Below are 27,961 nucleotides of genomic sequence, written 5' to 3' on the forward strand. Positions count from 1 at the left end.
TGAGGACGATCTAGGGATGGGACTCTCCTGGTGACAACTGTTTTGGCTTCTCAGAGAAGCGTCCTTCCTTCTGTGTTGTCCTTGACTGTGTTCTAGATGGTTTCCGTTCTGGGAAGGAGAGGGTGTCACAATGAGAATCTCTTAAAATGGTGGATATGGGTCAAACCATATCACGCCTGTGCTAAAACAGTCTGTGTTAACTGGGAGCTCCCTTTGCAATGAGTTAGCTTTACTTCCTCAGGGACTAAGGCCGGCAGAGGCCAAGGGTCTCCCCTGGGTCACCCTGTTTGTGATGTTCCCCTGGCATGGGATCCTAAATACACCGTTACCTGCTTTCTTCTTTTTTTTTTTTTTTTTTTTTTTGAGATGGAGTTTCGCTCTTATTGCCGAGGCTGGAGTGCAATGGCACAGTCTCGGCCCACTGCAAGTCCACCTCCTGGGTTCAAGTGATTATCCTGCCTCAACCTCCCGAGTAGCTGGAATTACAGGCACACACCACCACGCCCGGCTAATTTTTGTGTTTTTAGTAGAGACAGGGTTTTGCCATGTTGGCCAGGCTGGTCTCGAACTCTTGACCTCAGGTGATCCACCCATCTCGGCCTCCCAAAGTGCTGGGATTACAGGCATGAGCCACCGCGCCCAGCCGTTACCTTCTTTTATATCCATCTCCCCATAATGAACCCATCCAGTGCACAGACCCTCCCGTAGCCGCATGTGTCCAGCATCTAGTAGGTCTCCCGTAGCTATCAGGAGTGACCATCGTAACGTCAGCTGCCGTTCCCTGGGTCAACCGCTGTTGACAGCTGGGCACCATTACTGTCCTCATTCCTAGATAAGGAAGCTGAGGCATAGAGGTGACCAAACACACCCAAGGTCAAGTGCACAGTGCTAGCCTGAGACACACAGGATTTGAACTCCTGCATCGGCTCTTGGCTCCCCTTTGTCACCTCCAAGTTGTGCTGAAGCTGAGGCTGAGGCTCCCAGAGGGTGTGGGCCCTGGGCTAAGTGTTTTATAGGCCTTATCTCATCTGATAAGAGGGTGCTTGTAATTACTGTTCTTTCACTGAATAGCAAAGAGGACAAGGAGAGATTGGGTGACTGGCGCAGGCCGCACAGGTGGATGGAAGGCTGGAACAGGCCCCCTCTTAGCACCTCGCTCCCCTGCCTCCCTGCCTCAGTGGGGTTTGCTGACAAAACAAGCAAGCACTTGGAGGAAATGCGGTCCAACTCTTGCCTAATGAATCCCACTGTTTCAGCCTGTTTGCATTTGTCAAGTTAATTTGCTTTCCAGACAGAACCACAGACCAGTGTCCCTGCTTCCTCAAGAGTGGGAGGGACCCCAGGACCCCCTGGAGAGGCACACTGGAGGAGGCAGACACGCTGGTCTGTGGTCTGTGCCGCACAGCTGTCTCCAGCTCCAGGTCCAGGGAGGGCCAGAAGGTGGAGGGGGGCGCCGGTGTCGAGGACAGTGCGCCTCCCCCCAAGGCTGGCCGGCTCCCCAGCTGAGGCAGGCGCATGAAATCCGAACTCTGGAGGGAAATTTACTGCACAATAAAGGACGAATGGCCTGCTTTGGGGACAATTAAATCCACATTACTGTGGAATTACAGAGGACGCCCGGGGAATTAGCCACATCCACAGCAGCCAGGAGCACCAGGGCCAAGAAATGTGGGGCGTTCACATGTGGGTTCCCTCCAACCCCGACTTGTACTAGGAACCTGCCTGGTTCCCAAGCCCCCTAATATTAGGGTAAGGAAAAACATTTTCAAAGACTACCTGAAGGGAACTAATGTCATAAAACAGCCCCCAGCCGGCCCAGTGTGTATCTTAAATAGATCTATTCTGCTCACAAAACCAACCGAGTCACAGGGTGGAGGTCTGGGGAGGACTAATCCCCCACCGCCCCATTTGCAGCTGGAGGAGAAGAAAGGGCCAGGCTTCTGAGCAGAGTGGGCCAGGTGTCCAGTCCCTGTCGCTCCTGTGAAGTGTGTGAGCCCAGCCAGGGCCTCGACATTCTCATCTGCGAAATGGGGATGAGAGTGCCATCCTCACCCAGTGTCTGTTCAGCCCTCAGTGTCTCCAACTTTTTTTATGTTCTGGCTTCTTTTAATGAGATGAAAGGAAAGTTGTAAAGTGTGGGGTGTTGGCCAGGCGCAGTGGCTCACGCCTGTAATCCCAGCACTTTGGGAGGCCCAGGTGGGTGGATCACCTGAGGCCAGGAGTTCGAGACCATCCTGGCCAACATGGCAAAACCCTGTCTCTACAAAAAATACAAAATTTAGCCGGACGTGGTGTTGGGCGCCTGTAGTCCCAGCTACTTAGGAGGCTGAGCCAGAAGAATTGCTTGAACCCAGGAGGCAGAGGTTGCAGTGAGCTGAGATCGGCCACTGCACTGTAGCCTGGGGGACAGAGCAAGACTCCGTCTCAAAAAAAAAAAATGTGGGATGTTTAGAACAGATGTGTTTGTATTCATTTTCCATCCAAGCCTCTGCGGGCTGAAAGAAAGAAGATAAGGAGACTGTTTCTGAAGTCACAAATTGGGCAGCTTGAGCTGTCTAGGGTTTGGGAGACCTCTGCGAGGCCCTTATGCCCTTTCAAGCACATCCCTCAGTTCTCTTCCTGCCGTACCTTCAGTGGTGGTGCAGGCATGTATGGACAGAGACAGGAGGGAAACAGCTGAGTAAGGTGCAGGGAGGGGACACTAGGATCCAGGGTTCATGAGGAGGTTTGAAGCATAATGACCCAGGGGTGCCTGGTGCACAGAGACTGCTCCAGGTGAGTCACGTGTCACTGTTACGGTGGCTAAGTGGAAGTGGCAGGTGTGAACCGCCCCAGCTTTGAAGGCTGTCCTCAGCTTGCACCTCCTGCCCTCTGCTCATCTCATTGTTCTCTGCATTTTCTTTCTTAGAGCTCCCAGAAGTCCCTCACTCCTTCTGGGCCCAATTTGGGGGTGAGGTCTCAAGGGAGGGGAGCACCGTGCATGGTCTTCAGTCCTGAAACAAGCAGCCAATCCACTCCTACCTCCCATCGCCTTCTGCTGGTGACCAGGGCTGGAGGGGACCTATAGGTCTTTAGACACACCCGGAGGCTCCTGGCAGCCATGCCCTCTGGGTGCTGAGACAGAGTGAGGCAGGACAATGTCTCTGACTGCTAGTGAGCGAGGGATTTGGCCCGTGCTATTGGCTTTCAAAACAATTTGGAGGAGGAAAGTGAAGGGGCCAACTCACCGCAGGACTCTCCTCTTCTGGTCAGTCCCTTGTTGGATTCTTGCCTGGGAGTTTCAGAGCCAGCAAACCACTGGGGTCGCTTATTGTCCCCATATGTGGAGGAGATGTCCAAAACACTCAGTAGCTGGTACTTCTGGGTAATACCCCCGGGCATCAGTGTGGAGATGTTGGCGGTAGACAGCTGCCTTAGTACCTCTCTGTGAAAGATCAGCCTGCCCTAAAGCTTTTGAACCCCAAAGGCCTGTTCCGAAGACGTTGAGCTGCAGAGCCACTATCTCTCCACCAGGAAGAGCTTGTAGTTGACCCCAGGCTGTTTTCCCTGGCTGTACCAGATAACTCAGGACATCATTCCAGAAGGACCATTTGGATTCTTCCCACGTTTACCCACAGGGAAGCTCTACTGCCCTTCTCCTTGCCACGTGCATGCACAGTCCCTCCCTGCGAGGACTCAGGGTCATTTGCAGACTGGACATCCCTCCCACTAGCTCATGTGTAAGAATATTAGCAAGGCCATTTGGGAGGCCGAGGCGGGCGGATCACGAGGTCAGGAGATCGAGACCATCCTGGCTAACACGGTGAAATCCCGTCTCTACTAAAAATACAAAAAAAAAAAAAAAAAAAATTAGCCAGGCGTAGTGGCGGGCACCTGTAGTCCCAGCTACTAGGGAGGCTGAGGCAGGAGAATGGTGTGAACCCGTGGGCAGAGCTTGCACTGAGCTGAGATCGAACCACTGCACTCCAGCCTGGGTGACAGAGCGAGACTCCGTCTCAAAAAAGAATATTAGCAAAGCCAATGCTAGCCTCAAACCTGTAAGGATCTGACATCCCAGAGGAGGAAAGTGTGTCTTCTAAGGCTCTCCGAGTTGGAAGGGACTTGATCCGTCTAGTTCCACCTCCTCCCCAGAGCCAGAATCTCCTGTACTGTATTCCTCTATTTGAACGTCTCCAGGGATGGCAAAATGACTCTCTCCCAGGGGTGGCCCATTCTAGCTCCTTTGGCCAGCTGGAATCTGCCATTCCCTGTCTTATCCTGTTTGATGGTAGGCCACCTAAAATCTTTCATTATAATCTCATAGACACTTTACTGAGCTCCAAATGAATTGTACCTAGTGGTTTGATTGAAATAACTGGATTCAGAATTGGGGTTCAGATTTTGATCATTTTCACCACGAAGCATATCATGACGAAAATGGCTTTGTCTGGGTAGAGATTTGGGGGCACTCTGACCATACTTGCCTTCCTCCCCCTTGTGTCTCCTGGAACTGGAGTGTGATTGGTTCCACATGGCGATCTTTGCATGTGAAGTGGGGGCATGCTAGCGAGTGACAGGGCCTCTTGAGAGGCTGGGTAGGGGCAGAGGGCCATGGTCGGTCTGCTTGGCATTGACGGCCCTGCAACTGGAAAGCAGTTTCTGGGTCATCCAATGGGCAGGGTCTTTTCCCTTCCCGCGAATCTCCACGTGCTCCTGGGCGCGGGATTTCTGATCTTGTTTAGCAGATTGAGAGAGGGAAATGATAAGGGAGGGACAAGCTGGTGCTAAGCAAATAGGAACTGAAGAATCAGACAACCCTTTGAGTTAAGAAAAACCCAAACAGGACTATTCTCTCCTGGACCTGTTGAGTTGAGGAGCCCTTTTAGCCTCTTCTAGGACTTGTGGAGTCTGAGGACATTAGAGTGGCCATTGATAAAAAACCTTTGCGTGAAATCGTACATCTTAGGCACAGCACAAGCTGGATAGGGATCTGGTGTGTGCTGGAGGTAGCACTGCCATGCCAGTCTTGGGGCATACTTTTACTAAAAATGATTTGTGCAATTCAGATTTAACTGGGTGTTCTGTATTTTTATTTGCTCAACCTGGCAACCCGAGTTTAGTTGGAGAGTGAATTAGGAGACTGAGAAGGCGTTTTGGTGTTGTCCTGGAGTGGCCCATTGGGACACTGGTTTCTTCTTCTGGGCACACGGAGGTCCGGTGTGCAGATGGAGACCCTGGTTTTACCCTGTCCCTGTCCACGAGCAGGAACCTCGATCTGTTGGTCACACGGGGGTCTGGTGTGCAGTATCGAACCCTGCAATAGTTTCGGCTGCAGTCCGGGCTGGTCTCTGGAGCTTACAACCCAAGTCAACGTTAACTAAAGAGATGAATTAAATAAAGGTCAAGCAGGGAGGATACAGCCTATGGGGATCGTGGGGAACAAAGGGCTGGGGAAGGTGTCCCGGGAATTGCATGTTTTGCTGCTTGGTGTCAGGAGAGCAGAATCAACTGCAAATCATTAAGTATCCCTTGCGCCAGCCTCTCCCACTGCCCTGGAGTCCTGCCTTGAATCTCCAGCCTGGCAAGTGCCTGGCTTAGTGACGGGAGCCATTACAGATGGGAAATGACTCCAGGGAGCCAGGAGCCAGGCTTGGCCGGCGTGGCTGGCAAATCAGCCCTCATGTGTCCATTTCATAAAGCACAGGGAGTGTGTGCACTCCTGTGCACCTCTGGGGAAAAGAGATTGGAAGGAACCCCCCCCTCAACACACACACACACCCCGCCGCCACCCCACCGAGCTGCTAACCAGACATCTGGGCAGGGCGGACAAGTCACAGAGCAAAGAGAATTTCATGGCAACAAAAGCTTCCGGGAGAACTTTGCTCAGACAGCCTCTTCCAGTTTGAAACTTTCTGCCTTCAGGAGTGAATTCCAGCAGTCACAGGGTTTTATCGGGCTTCTTTCTGCCTGAGACCATGTCACCCTCACCATGCTGCTGGGGGTCTGGAAAGAGCTCCGAATTAGTTTGGTGAAAAGTTAGTCTAACTATTGCCAGGTCCCTGGCAACATCTCTTTGCTTCTTGGGACCTTGTTTTTCTTATCTCTTCTTCTACAAGAGGGTAAACGAGGAAACTCTGGAAGCCTGCACCAGCCCCAAGACCCTGGATTTGCCCTTAGAACACTGTCCCCCTTCCTCCTTTTGCTGATAGATCTGGAGCTTGGAGAGGAGTGGGTGGGATGGGGTGAGGTTTCATGCAGGGTCCCATTGTAAGGAAGGAGCAGGGCAAGGCGCTGTGGCACGCACCTGTAATCCCAGCGCTTTGGGAGGCTGAGGAGGGTGGATCACTTGAGGTAGGAGTTCAAGACCAGCCTGGCCAACATGGTGAAACCCCATCTCTACTAAAAACGCAAAAATTAGCCAGGCGTGCTGGCGCACACCTGTAATCCCAGTACTTTGGGAGGTCAAGGAGGGTGAATCACTTGGCCAGGAGTTTGAGACCACCCTGGCCAACACGGTGAAACCCCGTCTCTACTAAAAATACAAAAATTAGCTGGGCATGGTGGTGGGCGCCTGTAATCTTCAGCTACTTGGGAGGCTGAGGCAGGAGAATCACTTGAACCTGGAGGCAGAGGTTGCAGTGAGCTGAGATCACGCCACTGCACTCCAGCCTGGGCGACAAGAGTGAAATCCCGTCTCAAAAAATACATAATAAATAAATAAGGAAGTAAGGAGCAAGACCTCCAGTCTCTGGACCTCCATTGTGAAACTGTTTCTGTCCTGAAAGGCAAGAAAGTTTGCATCTCATAGACAGTGGGCAGCCATGGAAGGTTCCAGAACAGGGCAGTGACAAATGAGGGGAATGTCTGAAGAGGGATTTGGAGTGGAGGGCTGGTTGGAGGTGGAGAAGGCGTAGAGGTGCGCATGGCACATAGAGGGCCGGGTTGAAGTCCCCGAAGGAGGTGGTAGGGAGAGCACCCACCCGCTGCCTGGGGCAGAGGCTCCGGACTGGAACGTGGAGGGAGGATCTGAGGAACGCAGCAGACAAAGAACTGATGACTGCTCAGGGCTTACCGAAGCCTCCTCGGCATTTCCTCTAAGAGAGGGGCTGGCCCGCCGGGCAGGCCGAGAGGAGGATGTTTGTGCGGGAGGAACCCTGAGTGATTCTTTTGCAGCAAGGACCTGGGAGATGTTCATTAGGAAGGGATTGTTTCAAAGCCTTAGGGGGAGGCATGGCAGCCAAAAAAAGGCAGGGGATAGAAAAGGCTAAGATGTTTACAGAGAAAAAAAAAAAAAGACAGTGGAAAAAATGATGACGAGGTCAGGCAGATTTGGGGGATGGCCCCCGTTGTTCACTGTGGGGGGGGGGTGGCGGGTGCCCAGCACAGCGGGAGAAAGAGCCACAGGGCCTGGGCTGTGCTTTTTGGAGAGCCGAGCCTGTGACCTCCGTGTGCTTAATCCTGCCCGTGGCCCTGATCCCAAACCCCACGAAATGCCCTCTCCCGTCTGTCTGCTGCCAGCCTGTTTCATCAGTTGGTCTCCCCTGGACATTTCTGCTTGAAGAAGGGGACAGGACTCACCGGACTTAAGACTTATCTGCCCCCCACCCCAGTCCCTTCCCCCAGAAGCCCAGGAGGGTCTGGCTGTGGGGCGGGAGGCAAACTCCTAGCAGCCCTTTTGTCTGACGTCTTGACAAAGGGACTGGGGCCTTTCCCAAGCCCCACAGGTGTGAAGAACTTGTTACTGTAGTGTTTATTCAGCCCTATTAGTGGCCTGAAGGACTGTTGACAGAAGGCCCCTTTGTGTTCAGACTTGGCTAAAGCTCCCTAAGCCCTCGACAAACACAGGCCACTTATCTCCCGGGACTTTATCAGAAACCATCTTAAGCCTGTCTTTGGCAGGCCGGGAACTCCAGCCTCCCATCCCACTCCGACTGTGACTCCAGGCACTGAGGTTCCAAAACACTTCCCACTTTCTTTCATTTTTCTTACCACCTGGATCCACCCCTCTTCCACGTCATTTCTGGTATCAGCGTTAAAGCACAGGTGGTCGGGGGGAGGGGGAATGGAGGGTGGACAGAAATTTTGTTTTCAAATTGGACCCTAAAAACGAAATGGCGTGGCCCGGCAGGCCTGCTTCTGAAAGAGAGACTTAAGAGAAGTGTGTGGGCTCCTCTCTGGGAGAACTTGGCTTCAGGGGCCTCCAAGGCTGACCACGGAGGGTCCCTATTGAGAAGTGAAGCCAGCTGGACTTCCAGGGTCCAGTGGGGAATTGGAAAACTTTTCTGTCTTACAAGAGGATTGTAAAACGCCCCTATAGGTGCCCTGTAGCTAGAAAGAGGATTGTAAAATGCACCAATCAGTGCTCTGTAAAATGCACCAATCAGCGCTCTGTAAAACGCACCAATCAGTGCTCTGTAAAACACACCAATGAGCCTAAAAGTAGCCAATCACGGGGAGGATTGAAAAAAGGGCACTCTGATAGGACAGAAATGGAACATGAGCCGGAACAAATAAGGGAATAAAAGCTGGCCACCCCCACCCCAGCCAGCAGTGGCAACCCACTCGGGTCCCCTTCAGCACTGTGGAAGCTTTGTTCTTTTGCTCTTCATAGTGAATCTTGCTGCTGCTCACTCTTTGGGTCCGTGCCACCTTTAAGAGCCATAACCCTCACCGCCAAGGTCCACGGCTTCATTCTTGAAGTGAGCGAGACCACAAATCCACCGGCAGGAACCAACTCTGGACACACTCTTGCTCACTGCCCTCTGCTAAATCCCCCTGCTATGCCACCACATGCCCAAAAGTAGACTCCTTTCTTCTCCCCCAAAATAGTTTCCTCTGCCCAGTTCCCTGGAGAAGATCCTGCACACCCGTTCTCTCTGAAAGACCCAGGTGGTCATCAGTCCTGTTGGCTACACCCCTCTGATGGTTTCCCTGGAAAGGCTCCCATACCTCCACTTTCAGCAAGGGAGAAGCCTGTAGGATCCTCTCACCACCACCCCAGGGCCATGGCGAGTCCCAGCTGTGATCTACCCCCTGCCTGGAGGTGGTCTTAGTGTCCTTTCCACAGCCCTGTCACCTGCTTGATCCAGTCCCACCCTGAGGCTTCTTTACAGCATCATTACCTAGCCTGGAGCACCCCACTTCTGAATTCCAGGGTCCCCTCCCAAAGGCCTCCATGCTGATGTGAGTCTGTGATCTGTCCCCTACCCTGCAGGAGTTTCGAGTATCATGAGTTAGACTTTTAGGGCCAGAAAAGAACTTAGAAATCATCAGACCCAAATGTCTTCATTTTTCACATAGGAGAATGGGCTCAGAGGGGCCCACTGGACTTTCCAGGGTCACATACATGGGGGAGTCGTGGAGCCGGAGCTAGAGTCCAGGCTTCCCACATCAGGCCCAAGCTCTCTTTCCTCTCGCTTGCTTGTGAGGTTGTAGCCATTGTGTAGCCATTGTGTTTGATCTTGGTTAGTAATAGTTACACTCGCCTATGCCCTGCCTCTCTACACTGTGAGATCCTAGGTTCTTGTCTTCCGGTAGCTTTTTTCTCCTCTGCGTGATCTAGACTAGTGGTTCTCAAAGTATGGCCCTTAGATGGGCAGCATCAGCACCACCTGGGAGCTTGTGAGGTGCCCATCATCATGCCTCACGCACAGCCTACAGAATCAGAAGTTCTGGGGGGTGGCCAGGCGCAGTGGTTCATGCCTGTAATCCAAGCACTTTGGGAGGCCTAGGCGGGTGGATCACCTGAGGTCAGGAGTTCGAGACCAGCCTGGCCCACATGGTGAAACCGTGTCTTTACTAAAAATACAAAAATGAGCCAGGTGTGGTGGCGGGTGCCTGTAATCCCAGCTACTTGGGAGACTGAGGCAGGAGAATCGCTTGAACCCGGGAGGCAGAGGTTGCAGTTAGGCAGGCAGATCACCTAAGGTCAGGAGTTCAAGATCAATCTGGGCAACATGGTGAAACCCCGTCTCTACTAAAAATACAAAAAAATTAGCCAGGTGTGGTGGCGGGTGCCTGTAATCCTAGCTACTTGGGAGCCTGAGGCAGGAGAATCGCTTGAACCTGGGAGGTAGAGATTGCAGTGAGCCGAGATCCTGCCACTGCCCTCCAGCCTGGGTGACAGAGCAAGACTCCGTCTCAAAAAAAGAAAAAGAAACTCCAGGGTTTTCTCAGCTCCCTGTGTCTTAGGAGGGAATGCTGGTGAATCTGTGCACCCAGGCTGGAGAAGCATCACAGGTTGGGGCCTTGAGAGGGGTGTGGTAGCTGCTTGAATTAAAAACCACAGCTCAAGAGAAGGAAGAAGGGGCCGTGGTCTGTTGAGAGAGGAAAATGCAGCAACGCCAGCCCTATGGCAGGTGTGCTTCCCACTCAGAGCTTGGCACTTCCAAGGTCTCTGTTCATGTTTGTTGAATGAAGCAACAAATGGGCAGTCAGGCAGAAGCGGGTCCTGTTTGGGTGCCCTTGTGGCATCTTGAAGTGCCACATCTTCCCTCACATGGTCTCTGGGACTCCAGAGAGTCCCATGGGACATCCTTACCTCTCCTGGCTCTCATGCCCAGCGTAGACTGACTCTGCCTGTTGACTTTTCTTTCACACAAGCGAGTTGTGCAGTTCTCCTGGCCGTCTCTAGGAGATGTTTGTCAGTGGTTTTTAAAATGGTTGAAACGTGGCACCCTCAATGAGTGCAAACCCTAGAGCCTTGAGTGGAACCAATTACTCCTGTGTGATGTCCTCACGGTCCTCGTAGGAGTCGTCCAGTCTCGTGACTCCCTCTGGCTGGTCACTGCTGCATTGTGTCTGGCTGGCTGATGTCTCCAGTGACGAACTTGAAGCCTGTGTTTGGGGGATAGTGGTGGACCTAGGAGTGAGGCCACAGCAGAAGCAGCATTAACCAGACTTTAGCATGCCCAGGTAGCTCCACCAACCCTGCCAGGGCAGGGACCATGTCTGTCCTGCTCACTGTGACGTCCCCAGCACCTTGCATGGTGCCCAGAATGCACCAAGTAGGGGCTCAGTACATACTCGTTGAATGCTTCGATAAATTCATGCCCTACCAGATTTGCTAATAGTGAAGTAAAACCTAAGTCTAGGCTCGGATTGTTTTATAAATGTATGTACGTATATGATCGTTTCTCTTATGCCCAGCTCACCTGTAGACACAAAGGGCTGTGAGTCCCAGAAATGCTTGGGCCAGTCCTGCCTCGGCTCCTTTTCCTAAAGGAGCCCTTTGAGAGGCTGGCTCAGAATGATCCCCAGGTGTGGGCAGGAGTTAGGTGTGTGGGCAGCCAGGGTTGCTCAACCCAGCCATTTCAGGAGACGCTGAAAATGGGGCTCAGAAAAACACACTGGGGGCGGAATACCTGAAATTTATAAACAGGAGCTGAACAATTTCTAAATAAACAGCATACCAAATGGAGTAGCAGGGTAATAAAGGAAATACAGACTACCTCAAAGTCTTAAAAATAACTCTCAAGTATTTTTATGATTCTGAGCCAGTCATTTAAGGAGAAGTTTCTCTTGAAACCAGGCTTCTACCCATTGCCCCATCACAGACCCCCGCGGTCAAACCTCCCTTTACCTCCCTGCAGAGGCTGTCTGTCCACACAGTGGGTCACGTCCCAACTGGTTTCTTTTCCATTGAGTTTCAGTTCCATCCCTCCCCATCAGAGTCTGCATTTGCACAGGATCCCCAGGTGACCGTAGGCACATTATAGTTGGGGCAGTGCTGGCAGAATATCCTGTCTGTGCTCCGACTCTCCTCAGGCCCTGTCCTCTCCCCGTTGTTCCAGACAGATTCAGAAGAACGGCCTCCTTGAGTGTTAGTCTTGACAGCTCTGGTCACCGTTGAAAACAGTGCAATTACTAGACCAGTGTCCGCCTCCCCCTGAGACAGGAAGCACCCTGGTACAGGACTCCATCTTGCCTGCGTCTGTCACACCAGCACCTGGCCCTTTTAAAGGCTTCAGTCAAAGCTTTGTTGAAGGAGTTAATGACAGTCACCTCCTGGAGCAGCTTTCCTCCCCTCTCCTCTCCTCTCCTTTCCTTTGATGGAGTTTCACTCTTGTGGCCCAGGCTGGAATGCAATGGCATGATCTTGGCTCACCGTGACCTGTGCCTCCCGGGTTCAAGTGATTCTCCTGCCTCATCCTCTCGAGTAGCTGGGATTACAGGCGCCCACCACCACGCCTGGCTAATTTTGAATTTTTTAGTAGAGACGGGGTTTCTCCATGTTGGTCAGGCTGGTCTTGAACTGCCAACCTCAGGTGATCTGCCCGCCTTGGCCTCCCAAAGTGCTGGGATTACAGGCGTGAGCCACCGCGCCCGGCCCTTTTGGCGCAGCTTTCTAAGCCTCAGAGTTTGCACTTAGAGGACAGCATCTTAGGCTGTGGGAAATAAATATTTACATACCCCGGAGGCGGTGAGCGTCATGATCTCCCTGACCCAGGAATTCTCAAACGCAACACTGTGGACATTTGGCAGACTCCGTTTGCGGGGCACTGTCCTGTGTATTGTAGGAAGTTTAGCAGCCTCTCTGGTTTCTATCCCCTGGATGCAAACAGCCCCTCCCTCCCCAGTCGTGATAACCAAAAATGTCCGTAGACATTGCCAAATGTCCAGTGGGGGACAAAATTGCCACCGGTTGAGAACCACTGCCCCATCTCCCTCAGGGAGTTTGTGAGTTGCACATGCTGAGTAGGTCTCCTGGTCCTTACCCAGCAGCCATGGACTTACCTAGCAGAGGAGCTGGTGAGGGAAGCAGTGCCCGCCCCCAGCCCTGCAAGTTTTTGCCATGCATGCCCCAACCTGCTCATGTGGCCTGGACATGTGGAAATGTGTCAACAATCATGACAGATCTGAGAGCAGTGCCTGTCCCGGTGCGCAGGCAGCCAACGGCTGGGGCCTCCAGCCTGTGATGGTGCCTATGTGAGTTTTTATTTATTTATTTTTTTTAATTTTTTTTTTTTGGAGAATTCAGCTGTTATGCTACAGAGATAACATGGTCAGTCTTCTGAAAAGAACCACTCTGAAAGGGAGAGGACATGGTGATCCTGTGTGCTGGAGGGCTGCCGTGGGGTACCGGGGCCCAGACCAGAGCCTTTGAGGAGACTCATCACTGAATGGCCTTCCTGCTCCAGTGAGAAGCCCCTGGGCCATGTAAAGTCTGGGGGAGTCAGGACCAGAGTCCCTGAGAGACATGGTCTGGAAACTGCTCACCAATGACTGCTGGATGCTTTCTGGGCCTGGTGTAGTCCTGATAGGATTGAGAGTGAGTTCGTCAGGGCCTTTTGGGGCGGGCCAACACCTATGGTTTGGTAAATTCATCAAAAGCAATGGATGCAACTTCAGTCTCTGTGGGCAAGGACACTACTCAGATTTCCAGGAAGGGTCCAGGGGACTTAGATGTGGGTTTTTCTCTCTGAAGCACAGCAGTCTGCTTGAGCAGACAGAAGTTAAATTGATGAGTTAAAATAGTTGAAAGCAACAATCAGATGTCACAAGGCCATGCCTTGTCAGGGAGTGGTTCAGGCAGTAAATCCTCTGTCTGCCCTACCTGTCTAACTATCTAACTGTCTCTATACATACCTGCTTGCCTGTCTACCTGCCCACCTACCTATCCATCCATCCATCCATCCATCCATCCATCCATCCATCCATGCATCCATGCATGCATCTGTCTATCCATTTATCTATCCATCCATTTCATGCATCCATTCATCCTTCCATCCATCCATCCACCCACCTATCAATTCCATCCATCCATCCATCCATCCATCCATCCATCCATCCATCCCTCCCTCCCTCCCTCCCTCCATCTATTCATCCTTCCATTCATCCACCTTTTCATCCTTCCATTCATCCATCCATACATCCATCCATGCGTCCATCCAACCATCCATGCATCCATCCATGCGTCTGTCTATCCATTTATCTATCCATCCATTTCATCCATCCATTCATCCTTCCATTCATACCATCCATCCACCCACCTATCAACCCCATCCATCCATCCATCCATCCATCCATCCATCCATCCATCCATCCCTCCATCTATCCATCCGTCCATCCATCCACCTTTTCATCCTTCCATTCATCCATCCATCCATCCATCCATCCATCCATCCATCCATGCATCCATCCATGCATCTGTCTACCCATTTATCTATCCATCCATTTCATACATCCATTCATCCTTCCATCCATCCATCCACCCACCTATCAATTCCATCCATCCATCTATTCCTCCATCCCTCCATCTATTCATCCGTCCATCCATCCACCTTTTCGTCCATCCGTCCATCCATCCATCCATCCGTCCATCCATCCATCCATCCATCCATCCATCCATGCATCCATCCATGCATCTGTCTACCCATTTATCTATCCATCCATTTCATGCATCCATTCATCCTTCCATTCATCCATCCATCCTTCCATCCACCCACCTATCAACTCCATCCATCCATCCCTCCCTCCCTCCCTCCCTCCCTCTCTCCCTCCATCTATCCATCTGTCTATTAATCCACCTTTTCATCCTTCCATTCATTCATCCATCCATCCATCTTCTCTCTTGTTTGCTTTCTCTCTCTCATTTGCACAACAAAAATGAATGAAGGCTTTCTGTGGGCTGGAGGATATAAGAGCAAACACTATCCCTTCCTCAACAAACCAACACAGTTAATGAGAGATTAGTCCCACTTGATCAGATATTTTCTGACATGAGTTTGTTCCCTCCATTAGATGGGGAACTCATGGATAGTTGAGAGTGCATTGTCCACCTGTGTATCTCACATAGCCTGTAGCACAGAACTGGGCACATAGCTAGAGCACTGTGAGTATGCACTGAATTGATCTGACCTAGGGGAGTGGGAAGGGGTTGGGCAGTTCCAGGTTGGTGGGAGAGGGAGAGGGGCAGAAAGGCAGGAATGTTGAGAGGTAAGGAGTGGCCACAGGCATGTGTTGAAATAGGACTTAGAGAACTTTTTGATGGGGGAAGAAAATAGGAACCCACCTCTTGGGCCTGTCTCCCTACTGGGTTTCTGGTTGGAAAGTGGGGACTCTCCCCCTCCTACCTTCCTTAGCTCGTTATGCCCTGGGTCTGAAATGCAGCCACATGTGATGTATCCTTGGTGATCCTCACATGATAGCCAAAGAGGAGCACAAAGCTTGGGGTGTCTTCGGGTGGCTGGGGTACCCCTGGATAAGAGGCAGAGCCTCAAAGGCCTAGGCAGGGCTTCTGTTCTTGCCCCTGCTGGTCCCTCAGAGTGTCTCTGCCGCCCCCAACCCCCTTTTCTCTGGGCTGACCTCTCTGTTCTCACAAAGCTGCCCTTTCCTCCCTGCCTTGAAATCTGATAATGAAACTAATACCCAATATTTTTGCCTCCAAGAGATGCAGGAGATAAACAGGAAGGCACGAAGGATTAAGGTGTCTCTCTGAGGAAGGGGCTGGGGACAGGCCGGGAGTTGGGTGACGCCTCTCTGTGGAGCTGAGGGATCCAGATGTGAGCTGCTTCGCCCAATGCATTTTTTCCATCTGTGCAGAGAAAATAAAACAAAGAGAAAAGAAAACAAGCTGTAAAATACTTTGCAGAAGTCTGAGCATGGGCATTTGCCACTTGATGTCTCTTGACAGCTCCAAGAAGAAGGGGAGGGAAGGGACCCCTGCCTTTTGATGTTCGCCTCAGAGTTTTCTTTTGTGTGACCAGTTGTTTAGGAAAAACCTTTTGTTGGCATAAGGTGCATATGGAAGAGAGCTACCAGCCCCCAGCTTCCTCTTGGGGTGGGAAAAGTGGAGGCTGAGCTCCCAGACGGGGCTCAAAGGTTAGGGCAGTCCCCGCTGGGAAATGCAGGAGGAGGACGTTTGCCTCCAAGAAGGACGGGATGATGCTGTTACCAGGCCTTTCCTGGTACAAGGGAGGCCTGAGGAAGTGAGGCCTGGGTGATCCTTCCAGATCCCTGTCCCCAGGCAGGTGTTCCAGGTCCTGTGATTTCTGTGCTTGTAGGGAAGATCTAGATTCTGACTGTAGTCTAGGCCAGCTGTTACTTCCAGTGATAAGGGTCCTTTCCTCTGAGCCAGTGAACCAGGAGCCAGAAGGCCTGGGTTCCCATCTTGTACCCCGAATTTACTAGCTCCGTGGTCCTGGGCTGATTGGTCATTTCACTCTCTGAGCAGGCCCCTGTCACCCTTGTCTGGCAGGGTGAGTCCAAAGAGAGTGAGTGTGCATAGGCGTGACAGTTGTCTGTGGGAGGGCAAGGTGCAGCTGCAGCCTCTTACTTTGCACCTGGTTGAACTCAGCCCTGGGGACACTTGCTGGAGGACACTTAGCAAGGCTCTGGGACTCATCCCCTGGTTTAATTTGGCTTCTGGCTGCTTTCAGATTTCAGGGTAGGAGCTGTCGTTTCTCCTGCATCCCCCACTGCTTTCTCTAGAGCCCTGTCCACCTCTATTTGTAAATGGAATGACTAATGGGTGAGTGACTTGGCAGTGACTCTAGGAAGAGCACTTAAAGAAGCTTGTCCTAACATCAGAGAGAAAAATTAAAGAGGCACATGTTTTTCTAAAGATCACAAATTAAAGTAACATGTGAATGAGAAACTGTTAAAAATATTTACAGCTTATATGGCAGAAAAGACAAATGATGTTTAATCCTCCCACATAAGATCACTAGACAGCATGAAAAAAAGCCCACCTTATTTGAAAACTGGGCAAATGGCATGAACAGGCAATGCACAAAAAAGAAATATAAATAGAAAAACAATACATGGGGAAATGTCCAACCTTCCTAGTAATCAAAGACACGCAAATTAAAATCATGTGTGTATGTGTATGTGTTTTCTCAGACCGATTGGCCAAGATTTTTTAAAAAGAATGCTGATACCAAATGCATATTATTCTTTTCAAGCACGTGGTAAAATAGGAGCTCTCATATCCTGCTGGTGGGAGTATAAGCCATACAGCCTCTCTTGAGGGCAGTGTGGCAGTTTGGAGCCAATGTTAGAAACATGTAGAAGGGCTGGGCACGGTGGCTCATGCCTGTAATCCCAGCACTTTGAGAGGCCAAGGCGGGCAGATCACAAGGTCAGGAGTTCAAGACCAGTCTGGCCAGCATAGTGAAACCCCGTCTCTACTAAAAATACAAAAAATTAGTCCGGTGTGGTGGCAGGTGCCTGTAATCCCAGCTATTCGGGAGGCTGAGGCAGGAGAATGGCGTGAACCCAGGAGGCGGAGGTTGCAGTGAGCCGAGATCATGCCACTGCACTCCAGCCTGGGCTACAGAACGAGACTCCATCTCAAAAAAATAAATACATAAATAAATAAATAATAAAAATATAAAAACATGTAGATTCAAAATTCAACCCAGTAATTCCATCTAGAGAAATTTGCGCTACAACACTCATCAGAGCAGAGCACAAATATGTATGTTCAAAGGTGGTTCAAGGTGGTTACCTTTACGTTCAAAGGTAGTTAACATTTATAATAGTGAAAAATGGGAAACGGCCTATAGTTGTCCAACCCTGGGAGGTCCTTCTTTTAAATGCCTCCACTTCGACTCCAAGGCATTTAAAAGTGCCAGACGACTTTTATTTTTTAGTTTTTAATTTTTGTGAGATAGGGTCTCGCTCAGTGGCTCAGGCTGGGGTACAATGGTGGCTCATGGCAACCTCCACCTCCCAGAATCAAGAGATTCTCCTGCCTCAGCCTCCCAAGTAGCTGGGATTACAGGCACAAACCACCATGCCTGGCTAATTTTTGTATTTTTTAGTGGAGATGAGGTTTCACCATATTGGCCAGGCTGGTCTCAAACTCCTGACTCCAAGAGATCTGCCCACCTCAGCCTCCCAAAGTGCTGGGATTACAGGTGTGAGCCACCATGCCCAGCCCAGACGACTTTTAAACATCATGAAGAACAGTATTTGACATGAGAAAATGTTCATTATTATGAAAAAAAAAAAGACCTATAAAACTAGATGTGTAAAAGTATGATCTACGTTTTCTATGTCTGTAGGAAAGAATTAAATAGCTCCACAACTGAACAAATGTTAATTAAGCCTAAAAGGAAAGATCTCTGCAGCAACTGTGGTTGGTGGAAATAGGAGTGTATTCCTTTCTCTTCCTGCTTTTGTTTATCGAGTGCATGAATTAAATATATATTTCTTAGGTTGGGTGCGGTGGCTCAGGCCTGTAATCCCAGCACTTTGGGAGACGGAAACAGGCAGATCTCTTGAGCCCAAGAGTTCAAGACCAGCCCAGGCAACATGGTGAAACCCTGGTTCTACAAAAAATACAAAAAAAATTAGCTGGGCATGGTGGCACATGCCTGTGGTCCCAGCTACTCGGGAGGCTGAGGTGGGAGGATCTCATGAGCCTGGGAGACAGAGGTCTCAGTGAGCCAAGATCCGTGCCATTGCACTCCAGCCTGGGCAACAGAGTGAGACCCTCCCTCAAACAAAAAACAAAACAAAAATCCCAACATGTATTTCTTTAGAAATTCCATCAAATGTGATTTAGAACACACTGAGCATGAAACCATGTTGTAGAGTGAACAAGAAGAGGCCAGACCTGTGCTGGAGTACCCTGGGGTTGGAAGCCTAAAGAAGAAGGCAGGTGACAGGCAATCCTGATGTGGCGCAAGGAAAGCTATGTGAGGCCATGCTGGGTGCCTATGCCAGGCTTGTGGGGTGGAGCGGGGCTGGGAAGTAACATTGGAACCAAGACCTGGGGGATGAGAAGGAGGCAGCCAGATAAAACAGGGGTGTCCTGGGAGAAAGGGAACAGCATGTCCAAAGCCCCAGAGAGGCAGGCGAGGGGTCCTCGCACATGGCTCTAGAAACAGACCAAAGTTTGGAATCACTGGAGCATAAAGAGTGAGGGGCTGGACGGCGAGGCAGGACCAGCTTATTTGGAGCCCTGAAGGCCATGCTGAGTGCTTTCAACTTGATCCCAATGGACACCCTCATTTTGGTGCTTAGAAATCCTGCTCTGGGCTGAGTGTGGTGGCTCACGGCTGTCAGCCCAGCACTTTGGGAGGCTGAGGTGGGAGGATCACAAGATCAGGAGTTCAAGACCAGTCTGACCAACATAGTGAAACCCCGTCTCTACTAAAAATACAAAAATTAGTCAGGCGTGGTGGTGCGCACCCATAATCCCAGCTACTGAGGAGGCTGAGGCAGGAGAATCGCTTGAACCCGGGAGGCAGAGGTTGCAGTGAGCTGAGATCGGGCCACTGCACTCCAGCCTGGGTGACAGAGAAAGACTCCCATCTCAAAAATAACAACAAACAAACAAAAATAAATCCTGCTTCTGCTGATTATGCAGAGGGGAGCCTGCGAGGTTCAGCTCAAGCCACAGGGAACCTGAGGGCAGGATGGTAAGGAGTCAATGATGTAGAGGAGGTGACTCTGGGTTCAAGTGGAGACCCCAGACCTGAAACTGGAAATACTGATTTGGGAGTTGGGAGCGCAGAGATGATGAGTGGTGAAGGAGACAGACCAGGAGGGCACAGGGGTGGGCGGGGAAAGGGAGCTGAGTCCTGAGCAATGCTCATGGGGAGGGAACAGGTGGAGCAGAGCCATCGTGGACGATGTGGGGGTCCTCTCCCCAGAGCAGGGCTGGGCAGCCTCCGGAAGCCGGCCAGGTTGAGGTGGGAAGAACGATGGTGTGCAGGCCCCAGAGTCCTCAGTGGACGAGGAGGAGGGGGAGAAGGGGAGGCCAGGCTGGTGGCAGGAGCCTCAGTAGTTTGCTCAGCTGCTACAACAAAGTGCCACGGGCTGGGGGCTGAAACGCTAGACGTTTACTTCTCCTAGTTCTGGAGCCTGGAAGTCCAAGATCAAGGTGTTGGCAGAGTTGGTTGCTCTGGAGGCCTTTCTGCACGGCTTGCAGATGGCTGCCCTCTGGCAATGTCCTCATGGGATTTCTCCTCCGTGCACATGCTTCCCCGCGTCCCTCTGTGTCCTCGTCTCCTCTTCTTACAAAGACACAGTCATACTGGCGTAGCGCCCACTCTGAGGGCCCTGTTTTAAGACTCTATCTCTAAATACAGTCCCATTCTGAGGTACTGGGGGTCACGGCTTCAACATAGGAATTTTGGGAGAACCTCAGCCGTGGTACTGTTACGTGCCCAATACATGCTTATGGGTATAAACAGGAGGAGCCGAGGAGGAGCTCCTGGAGCCCACGTCTGCCTGCCTGGCTCTGCTAGTGGAGAAGGGAGCAGTGGGGGGGGTGGGGTTTCCTTCGGCGCCCATGGGTGCCTGTCCTCCCCGCGCCCCTGCAGCTGACACCTCTCTCGGTCTTCCCCTGCAGCCTGCAACTGCAACCTGCATGCCCGGCGCTGCCGCTTCAACATGGAGCTCTACAAGCTTTCGGGGCGCAAGAGCGGAGGTGTCTGCCTCAACTGTCGCCACAACACCGCCGGCCGCCACTGCCACTACTGCAAAGAGGGCTACTACCGCGACATGGGCAAGCCCATCAGCCACCGGAAGGCCTGCAAAGGTGGGCGACGCGTGGCGGGGTGCGGGGGGAGCTGGGGAGACCCTGGGAATATCAGTCCTCCCGTTCCTTCCTCGCTTCCTTTTCTATTTTCTTGCAGTCTGTGTACAAATTGGCGTTGACTGAGGTCATCTCTCTCTCTCTCTCTCTCTCTCTCTCACACACACACACACACACACACACAGACACACGCACACAAAGGCCTCCCTGGTATTTGGAGGTGTAAGCCAAAACAAAGGGGCGATGGAGACATGGCTCAAAGGAGAAGAAAGGAGAAGGTGTGATCCCCTACAAGGGTGCAGGGCTGCAGCCGCCAACACCTCTCCCTTCCCTCCCCCTCCTGGGGTTCTGCTCTGCACAGGTGTGCTGCATACCAGAGGACCGCGAGTCATGTTCGCCAGGCTTACCGTCGGGACAAAGGACTCTCTTTTACCAAATGCACGCAGACGCACTTCTTTGGATGTGCGCGCACCGCCCCTCGCTCCCCCACCCCCGAAACACACACACACACACACGCACACACACACGTACAGTCCCAGCGAGGTCGGCAGTTTCAGGGGCAGGGTCTCAGAAGGAACATTTAATCCATCTGCAAATAGCTTTACTTCTTAGGACAAAAACAAAAAAAATTAAAAGGAGACGGGAGACTCTATTTTTGTCCACTGAAGCAAGCACTAATGTTTTAACTTTCTGCTGTTTGTTTTTCTCCTACCAACAAAAATGAAGCAATGGCCAGATGATTCAGAGAAGCTGATGAAATGCCAGGGAATTCAGTGATGCTGGAGGGTGAGAAGTGGGGCCCCCCACCCCACAAAAGCTTTTGGTAATTCCAGGAACCAAGGCTTTCCTGCTCCAAAACTTATGGCCTAGGGCCAGGGCCTGCCATGAACACGGCTTCCCAGAAGATATTTACCTCTGAGGGCTGGTGGGCAACACCTCAGCATGGGTGGGGTCCTGACCTGGACTTGTGTAGACTCTGACACGGCAGGGTCCCAAGCCATGGCAGACAGGCCCAGGTGGTGCGCTGCAGGAGAGAAACCCTTCTGTGGCCACTGCTTAGCGTGTGGATGAAGCAAAAGTATCATCTTCTTAACAGGAAGTCCACCAGATGTTGGGCACTTGTGTGCAGGACCGACTACATAATTTGCAGGGCCCAGTGCAAAATGAAAACAGGGGCTTCCAGCACTTTGGGAGGCCGAGATGGGCAGATCACCCTAGGTCAGGACTTCGAGACCAGCCTGCCCAACATGGTGAAACCCCGTCCTCACTAAAAATACAAAAATTAACCGGGTGGTGCGCGCCTGTAATCCCAGCTACTTGGGAGGCTGAGGCAGGAGAATAGCTTGAGCCCAGGAGGCGGAGGTTGCAGTGAGCCAAGATCACACCACTGCACTCCAGCCTGGGTGACAGAGTGAGAGTCTCGAAAAAAGAAGAGGAAGAGGAAGAGGAAGAAGAAGAAGAGGAGGAGGAGGAAGAGGAGGAGGAAGAAGAGGAGGAGGAAGAGGAAGAGGAGGAGAAGAAGAAGAGGAAGAGGAAGAAGAGGAAGGGGAAGAAGAGGAGGAGGAAGGGGAGGAGGGGGAGGAGGAGGGAGAGGAGGGGGAGGAGGAGGGGGAGGGGGGAGGAGAAGGGGGAGGAGGAGGGGGAGGGGGGAGGAGGAGGGGGAGGGGGAGGAGGAGGGGGAGGGGGGAGAGGAGGAGAGGAGGAAGAGAAAGGAGAAGAGGAGAAGAGGAAGAGGAAGAAGAGGAAGAGGAAGAAGAGGAGGAAGAAGAGGAGGAAGAGGAGGAGGAAGGGGAGGAGGAGAAGGAGGAGAAGGAGAGAACCTGTCTTGGAAAAAAAAAAAAAAGAAAGTAACAAAGTAGGGGGCTTCTTATTCCAAAGCTATTAAGAATTTTGAAACAAGGACAGCAGAGTTTCCACCAAGCTGGTGCCCTTCTGAGCCCAGGGCTCGTGAATCCAACCCAGCCCTGCTTATGTGGAACACTTTTCTCAAAATAAAATAAACAGGTTCCCAGTCTGTCTCCTCCAGGAGAAATCCCTTTGATTGCAAATGCACAGGCATGAGCCCTAGTTCAAGCAAGGTGTCCTTCTGTGTCTGTGGACTTACGGCTGCCTCTGGTGGTTGCCAAGAGAAACATGAGCAGAAAGGTAGCTGGGCTGCTTCCATGTTTTTAAAAAAATCACGGTTTTAGGTGAGAATTCCCCAGAAGACTGAGCGGAGAATGAATGGGAAGGTGGCCCAGGCAAAGGGGCCCGAGAAACATCTGCAATGGCAGAAAGGTGTGACCAGGACAAGCCTCGGGAGAGATGGCTCTGGCCTTTCAGAGAACATAGTTGGAAGGTATCCAGCTCCTTTGCCTGTGCCCAGAGTGTTTGTTGTCTCTCTTTTACAGAAGAAATTGAGGCCAGGGGTCTTGTAAACAGCTGTCTTGCACATAGATTTCTTGGGAGTTCAGCCAAGAAACTATACCAACAGCAGCCACTCAGGTGGGCAGTCCTGTGCCTGAGAGGGAGAAGGTCTGGGTGAGAAAGGGCACTGGTCACTTCCTGTCATGCCAGTTTCTGCTGCCCGGTTAGAAATGTATGTTTCCCGGAGAGGTAAAAAGGGGCAGGGCCCTGGTCACCTCCACCTACCCCTTGTTGCTGTGGGTAGGGACAAGAGCTGTTTGCAGCCTCTCACCACTCAGACTGAGAGATGGCAGGAAGCCACAGGGTCCCGGGAACCCGCAGGCCATTCTCTGGGGCTCTGCCACTCTGGCTGAATGGCATGTTATTGCCCACCTTCCTTTACTGGTTTCTAGGAGGGTCAGATGCAAATAGATGAGGATGCGTTCTTGTTTTATGATTTCCAACACTGTGGCCAGCCTAGGTGGCTGTGTTTTCCTTCCCAGCCCTGTACATCAGCTGCGTTGGCCTTGGTGGGAACCCTGGGAGAATAAATCACAGGACGGGAAAATCTACAGATGGATTCTGCTCAGAAAGACACAGGCAAATTCTACTGAGGAAATGTGGCAGGAAAGGCTGGGACTCTTAGTGCCTCTTGATGGGGGAGGAATGACAGTGTTTCAAGGAAACTGCCATCTGATTGGTGAAGAAAGACAGTGCTTCAAGGAACTTGTCACCTGATTGGTGATAGGAGACTACACTTTAAAAAACTTGCCACCTGATTGGTGAGAAAGACAGCACTTTGAGGTTTCTGCTTTCTGATTGGTGAGAAAAAGCATTGCCCGGAGGTCTCTGCTTCGTGATTGGCGAGAAAATATCTGCTCTCTGATTAGTGAGGAAAAATTTGACTCAGGAGGTCCAGTCATCTGATTGGTCAGGATAGACGTCTCTGGAAAGTCCGGATCTTTCCCCTCAGCTCTTTCCTTTCCTGGTGTCAAGCTCTTACGGGAGGTGGGACAGTTCCCACCAAAAAGAGAGCCTGAGATCTTGGTGGGAACCATCTTTAGGAGAAGTTCAGATGCGGGAGGGATGTGTACCCTTGAGATCTTCACACAGGGGTCTCCTGGTCAACCCCCTTCCATCACCACCACCACGAGCGCCTCCTGCCTTGTGTTCCCAGGGCCAGATGGTTCAAGGAAATGGTTCCTTGGGTGGAAGCACTTTTTCCCCAGTATTTGATCTTTGACCGTTTTCTCTCAGAGGCTTCTGAAATTTTGTAGGTATGGTGCTGCCTCCAGGCTCCATTTTTTTGTTTGTTTGTTTGTTTGTTTGTTTTGAGATGGAGTCTCGCTGTGTCGTCCAGGCTGGAGTGCAATGGCGCAATCTCGGCTCACTGCAACCTCCGCCTCCAGGGTTCAAGCGATTCTCCTGCCTCAGCCTCCCGAGTAGCTGGGATTACAGGTGCGTGCCACCACAACCAGCTAATTTTTGTGTTTTCAGTAGATACGGAGTTTCACCATGTTGGCCAGGCTGGTCTTGAACTCCTGATTTCAGGTGATCTGTCCTCCTTGGCCTCCCAAAGTGCTGGGATTACAGGCATGAGCCACCGTGTCTGGCCGGTTAGGCCCCAGCTTTTGAGATTGACTTCCCAGAGCCCCACCATAGGCCTTCAGGTGAGAGCTGCACTTCTTTGCTTTGTTTCAGATGAATTTCACAGGGGAACAGGGGCAAAGGGCAGGGGTTCTTGACTCCCAAATTGGCTTGGGAACGGCCTCTGGGGCCTCTTTACCCCTGACTTCTCAGAGCCTGGGCAGGGAGCCGAGGCCACCCATATTCTGCTGGTGACTGGCTGACTAGGGGACGTTGTCCAGTGTAGAGCAGGGTTGGACCCAGACAAGAACAGCCTGGAGTAAGGGCATCAGATTCCAAACGTTACTATGTAGTTGCCCCATTTGGGTGGTTTCGTAGCAACAAATTTGTTGGGTTATTTCTCGCCTCCCCTGGTTTAGAAGCAAACCAGAGCTGGCAGGGTTGGCGCGTACAAAGGACTGTAATAAACGTACCCAGGGAACAGGCGGCTGCACTCTCCAGCTATTCAGTGCGATTTCACAGCACTGGGATGGCCTCGTTATGGTGCGAGCTGTTGTCCTATATAAAGTCAGATGAGATAAATTTCTCCCTTTTCTCCGCTGGATTGTTTGTGAATGATACTCGTCTTGGAATCTGTCAAAAGACAGGAGGTTTTGTTTACCATTTATCTTCTTTATGGACTTTGGGGGCGTTTTCTCTTTTGAGCAGGCAAAGACGACCGAAGACGACGTTACTATTTAACCATTTCAGCCCTGCCCCCATTGATAACAATATTAATTTATCATTTTCCCAAACCATCTGTGATGGATAAAGACATTCCAGGAGTCTCCTGTGAACCGAATTGTGATGAGAATTAAGAAATTAACCAGTGCATCCAGCATCCCTGTACAAAGGGCCTGCATTCCATCTCACTGAGCTGCCTGTTTCCTTCTCTCGTTGTCTTTCCCTGCTTCAAGCCCATGTGGTTAAATGAAGGCTAGGAAGGTGCTTGAGTCCCAAGCAAGAAGATGCAATAATTAGCCAGGGCAAAAGCCTGCAGTCATCCTCACATGTTTGCCAGGACATTCTTGCTACTTCCATCCACCCCTTATTTCTTCCAGCAGCTCAGTCAAGGGTTGCGGAATGAGGAGGATATGAACACCACAGTCTTGCGCCCTCTGTTTCCCTGGGCCACTGTGTACAGGGAGCGCCCCATGACTTTCTCATTCGTGATTGTCTGCCTTCACTGTATGGCGTCATCAGCAGTATTTGTCTGTCACATTATTTGCCTGTAACTTAGGCTCTGAGTCTCACCCTTGGCTACATGTTGGAACCGCTTGGGGAGATTTGAAAATACTGCTGCCTGGACCCACCCCCAGAAATTCTGGTTTAATTAATGGGTCCAGATGCGATCTGGGCATTGGGAATTGGAAAAGCTTCCCAGGAGATTCTAATGTGTCACTGACACTGAGAACCACAGAAAATAAGAAATGAGGATGGTGAGTCGCTCTTGGTGGCATTAAGGGAAGACTTGTAGGCAGCCTAGACCCCAGGTTTATTCTTTTGAAGAGAGAGATTGATCATCAGTGAATTTAAATATTTTTTATGATTCTCTTGATGAAAACTGGGAGGGTGGGCATTTACATTTTTTAAATTTAAAAATCTTGGTCGGGCACGGTGGCTCATGCCTGTAATCCCAACATTTTGGGAGGCCAAGGTGGGCAGATCACCTGAGGTCGGGAGTTTGAGACCAGCCTGACCAACACAGAGAAACCCTGCCTCTACTAAAAATACAAAATTAGCTGGGCGTGGTGACACATGCCTGTAATCCCAGCTACTTGGGAGGCTGAGGCACGAGAATTGCTTGAACCCAGGAGGTGGAGGCTGCAGTGAGCCGAAATTGCGCCATTGCACTCCAGCCTCAGCAACAATAGCGAAACTCCGTGTCAAAAAAAAAAAGAGTTTTACAGGGCAAGGCTGGGAGCTTAGCTAGTGCAGCCTGATTAGGGCACAAGATCAGACAGTCCTCAGTGCCAGATAGATGGTGCATGCATGTGTGTGCGTGAATATGTATATTTAGATCTGATCAATTGTGGATTTATTCACAGCGCAGCAAAGTTCCCGGGCCCCCACCCTTCTTGGCTTTCCTGACTCTAAGTCATTATCCACCCACCCTATAAAAGCCTCAGGGGCACCATTTCAATATGTGGGTCCCTTGTCACATTTCTGTTACCTGTATTTCCATTTTCATGTTTTTTTTTTGGGGGGGGGTACAGGGAAAAGGGTTGGTCATCTGGGGCAGGAAGGTACTTAGTGGCTGGAGCGGCTCCAGCTTTGAGGACAGAGACCCCAACATAAGGAGTGGCCTTCATTATGGCCAGGTAAGGTTAGTACCTACTGGGAGAAACTGACACCGTAGATACTGCATTAGGGAGAGAGAATTCCCACTGAAAGAGTTTCACTCCAACTGTGATCTCTGTGGATGCATCTTTTCCCTTGGAAGACATGGGCATCAAAAACCTTACCTACATATTTGGCTCCATGTTCAAAGTCTATAGGGTATCAGAGAAGTCTGGTGACCTCTCGAGACCTCAGTCTCCTCATCTGTGGGATTATATTCAGGCTGCTGGCCTCTGAATCCCTTCCAGCTTTGACATTCCACATTCCACCTGCTTCTTAAGTAGTCAAGGTCTTAGGAGAACGTAAGGATACAATAGGACGATTCTTTGTAGCAGTGAAGTGTGTGATCTGGTGACTCAGAAGAGCTGGTAGAGCCAGGAAATTAGGTGGAGGTGGTTTTATTGCAGGCTTTATAGATGAAAAGAGTCCCTGATCTTGTGACTCGGCCCATGTGGCACACTGTGCCAAACGGAATCTTCCTGGCCCAGCTTGCTCATTCCCTGGGCGTCCTTGGGCCGTCCACGTTTTCACCTCCCTGGATGTGAGTTCTCTCATCTCTCAGGACCACTCTTATCTCCAGATGCCACATAGAAATTCCTGGAGGATTGGCTGGGCGTGGTGGCTCACACCTATAATCCCCACACTTTGGGAGGCCGAGGCGGGTGGATCACCTGAGGTCAGGAATTCAAGACCAGCCTGGGCAAGTGGTGAAACCCCATCTACTAAAAATACAAAAATTAGCCCGGCGTGGTGGCGCGTGCCTGTAATCCCAGCTACTCAGGAGGCTGAGGCAGGAGAATCGCTTGAGCGGGGCAGAGGTTGCAATGAGCTGAGATCACGCCACTGCGCTCCAGCCTGGGCTACAGAGCGAGACTCCGTCTCAAAAAGAAGAAAAATAAAGAAAAAGAAATTCCTGGAGGATTTCCAGGGGTTCCTGTGTTTGAGCAGAAAAGGCTCCTGATTATTGAGCTCCCCAAGTTAATGGAAGTTCTGGGTTTGGCCAGAGCATTAAGGGAATTTTACTTGAGGAAATAGTGTCTTTCAGGCTTTTGTTGCCAGGAGAGCCCTTGTGGGGCCGGGGGCGGGTGGCAGGGGGGTAGTAAACAGGTTTGGGATGCAGAGCTTTGAAAAGCATGAAAC

General features: G+C 51.2%; 1 protein-coding gene across 5 annotated transcripts in view; it reads left to right on the plus strand.

Annotated features, from left to right (window-relative positions):
- Nucleotides 1-27,961, plus strand: part of NTN1 (netrin 1) — a 245,339-nt gene that overhangs the window by 148,212 nt on the left and 69,166 nt on the right. For all 5 annotated transcript variants that reach the window (XM_077970352.1, XM_077970354.1, XM_077970355.1 and 2 more), the window contains exon 3: nt 20,285-20,473. In XM_077970352.1, coding sequence (XP_077826478.1) covers nt 20,285-20,473 — 189 coding nt within the window. The remainder of the gene's footprint in view (nt 1-20,284; nt 20,474-27,961) is intronic.

Source organism: Macaca mulatta, chromosome 16 (assembly GCF_049350105.2).
Source record: "Macaca mulatta isolate MMU2019108-1 chromosome 16, T2T-MMU8v2.0, whole genome shotgun sequence".
NCBI classification, from domain to species: Eukaryota; Metazoa; Chordata; class Mammalia; order Primates; family Cercopithecidae; genus Macaca; species Macaca mulatta.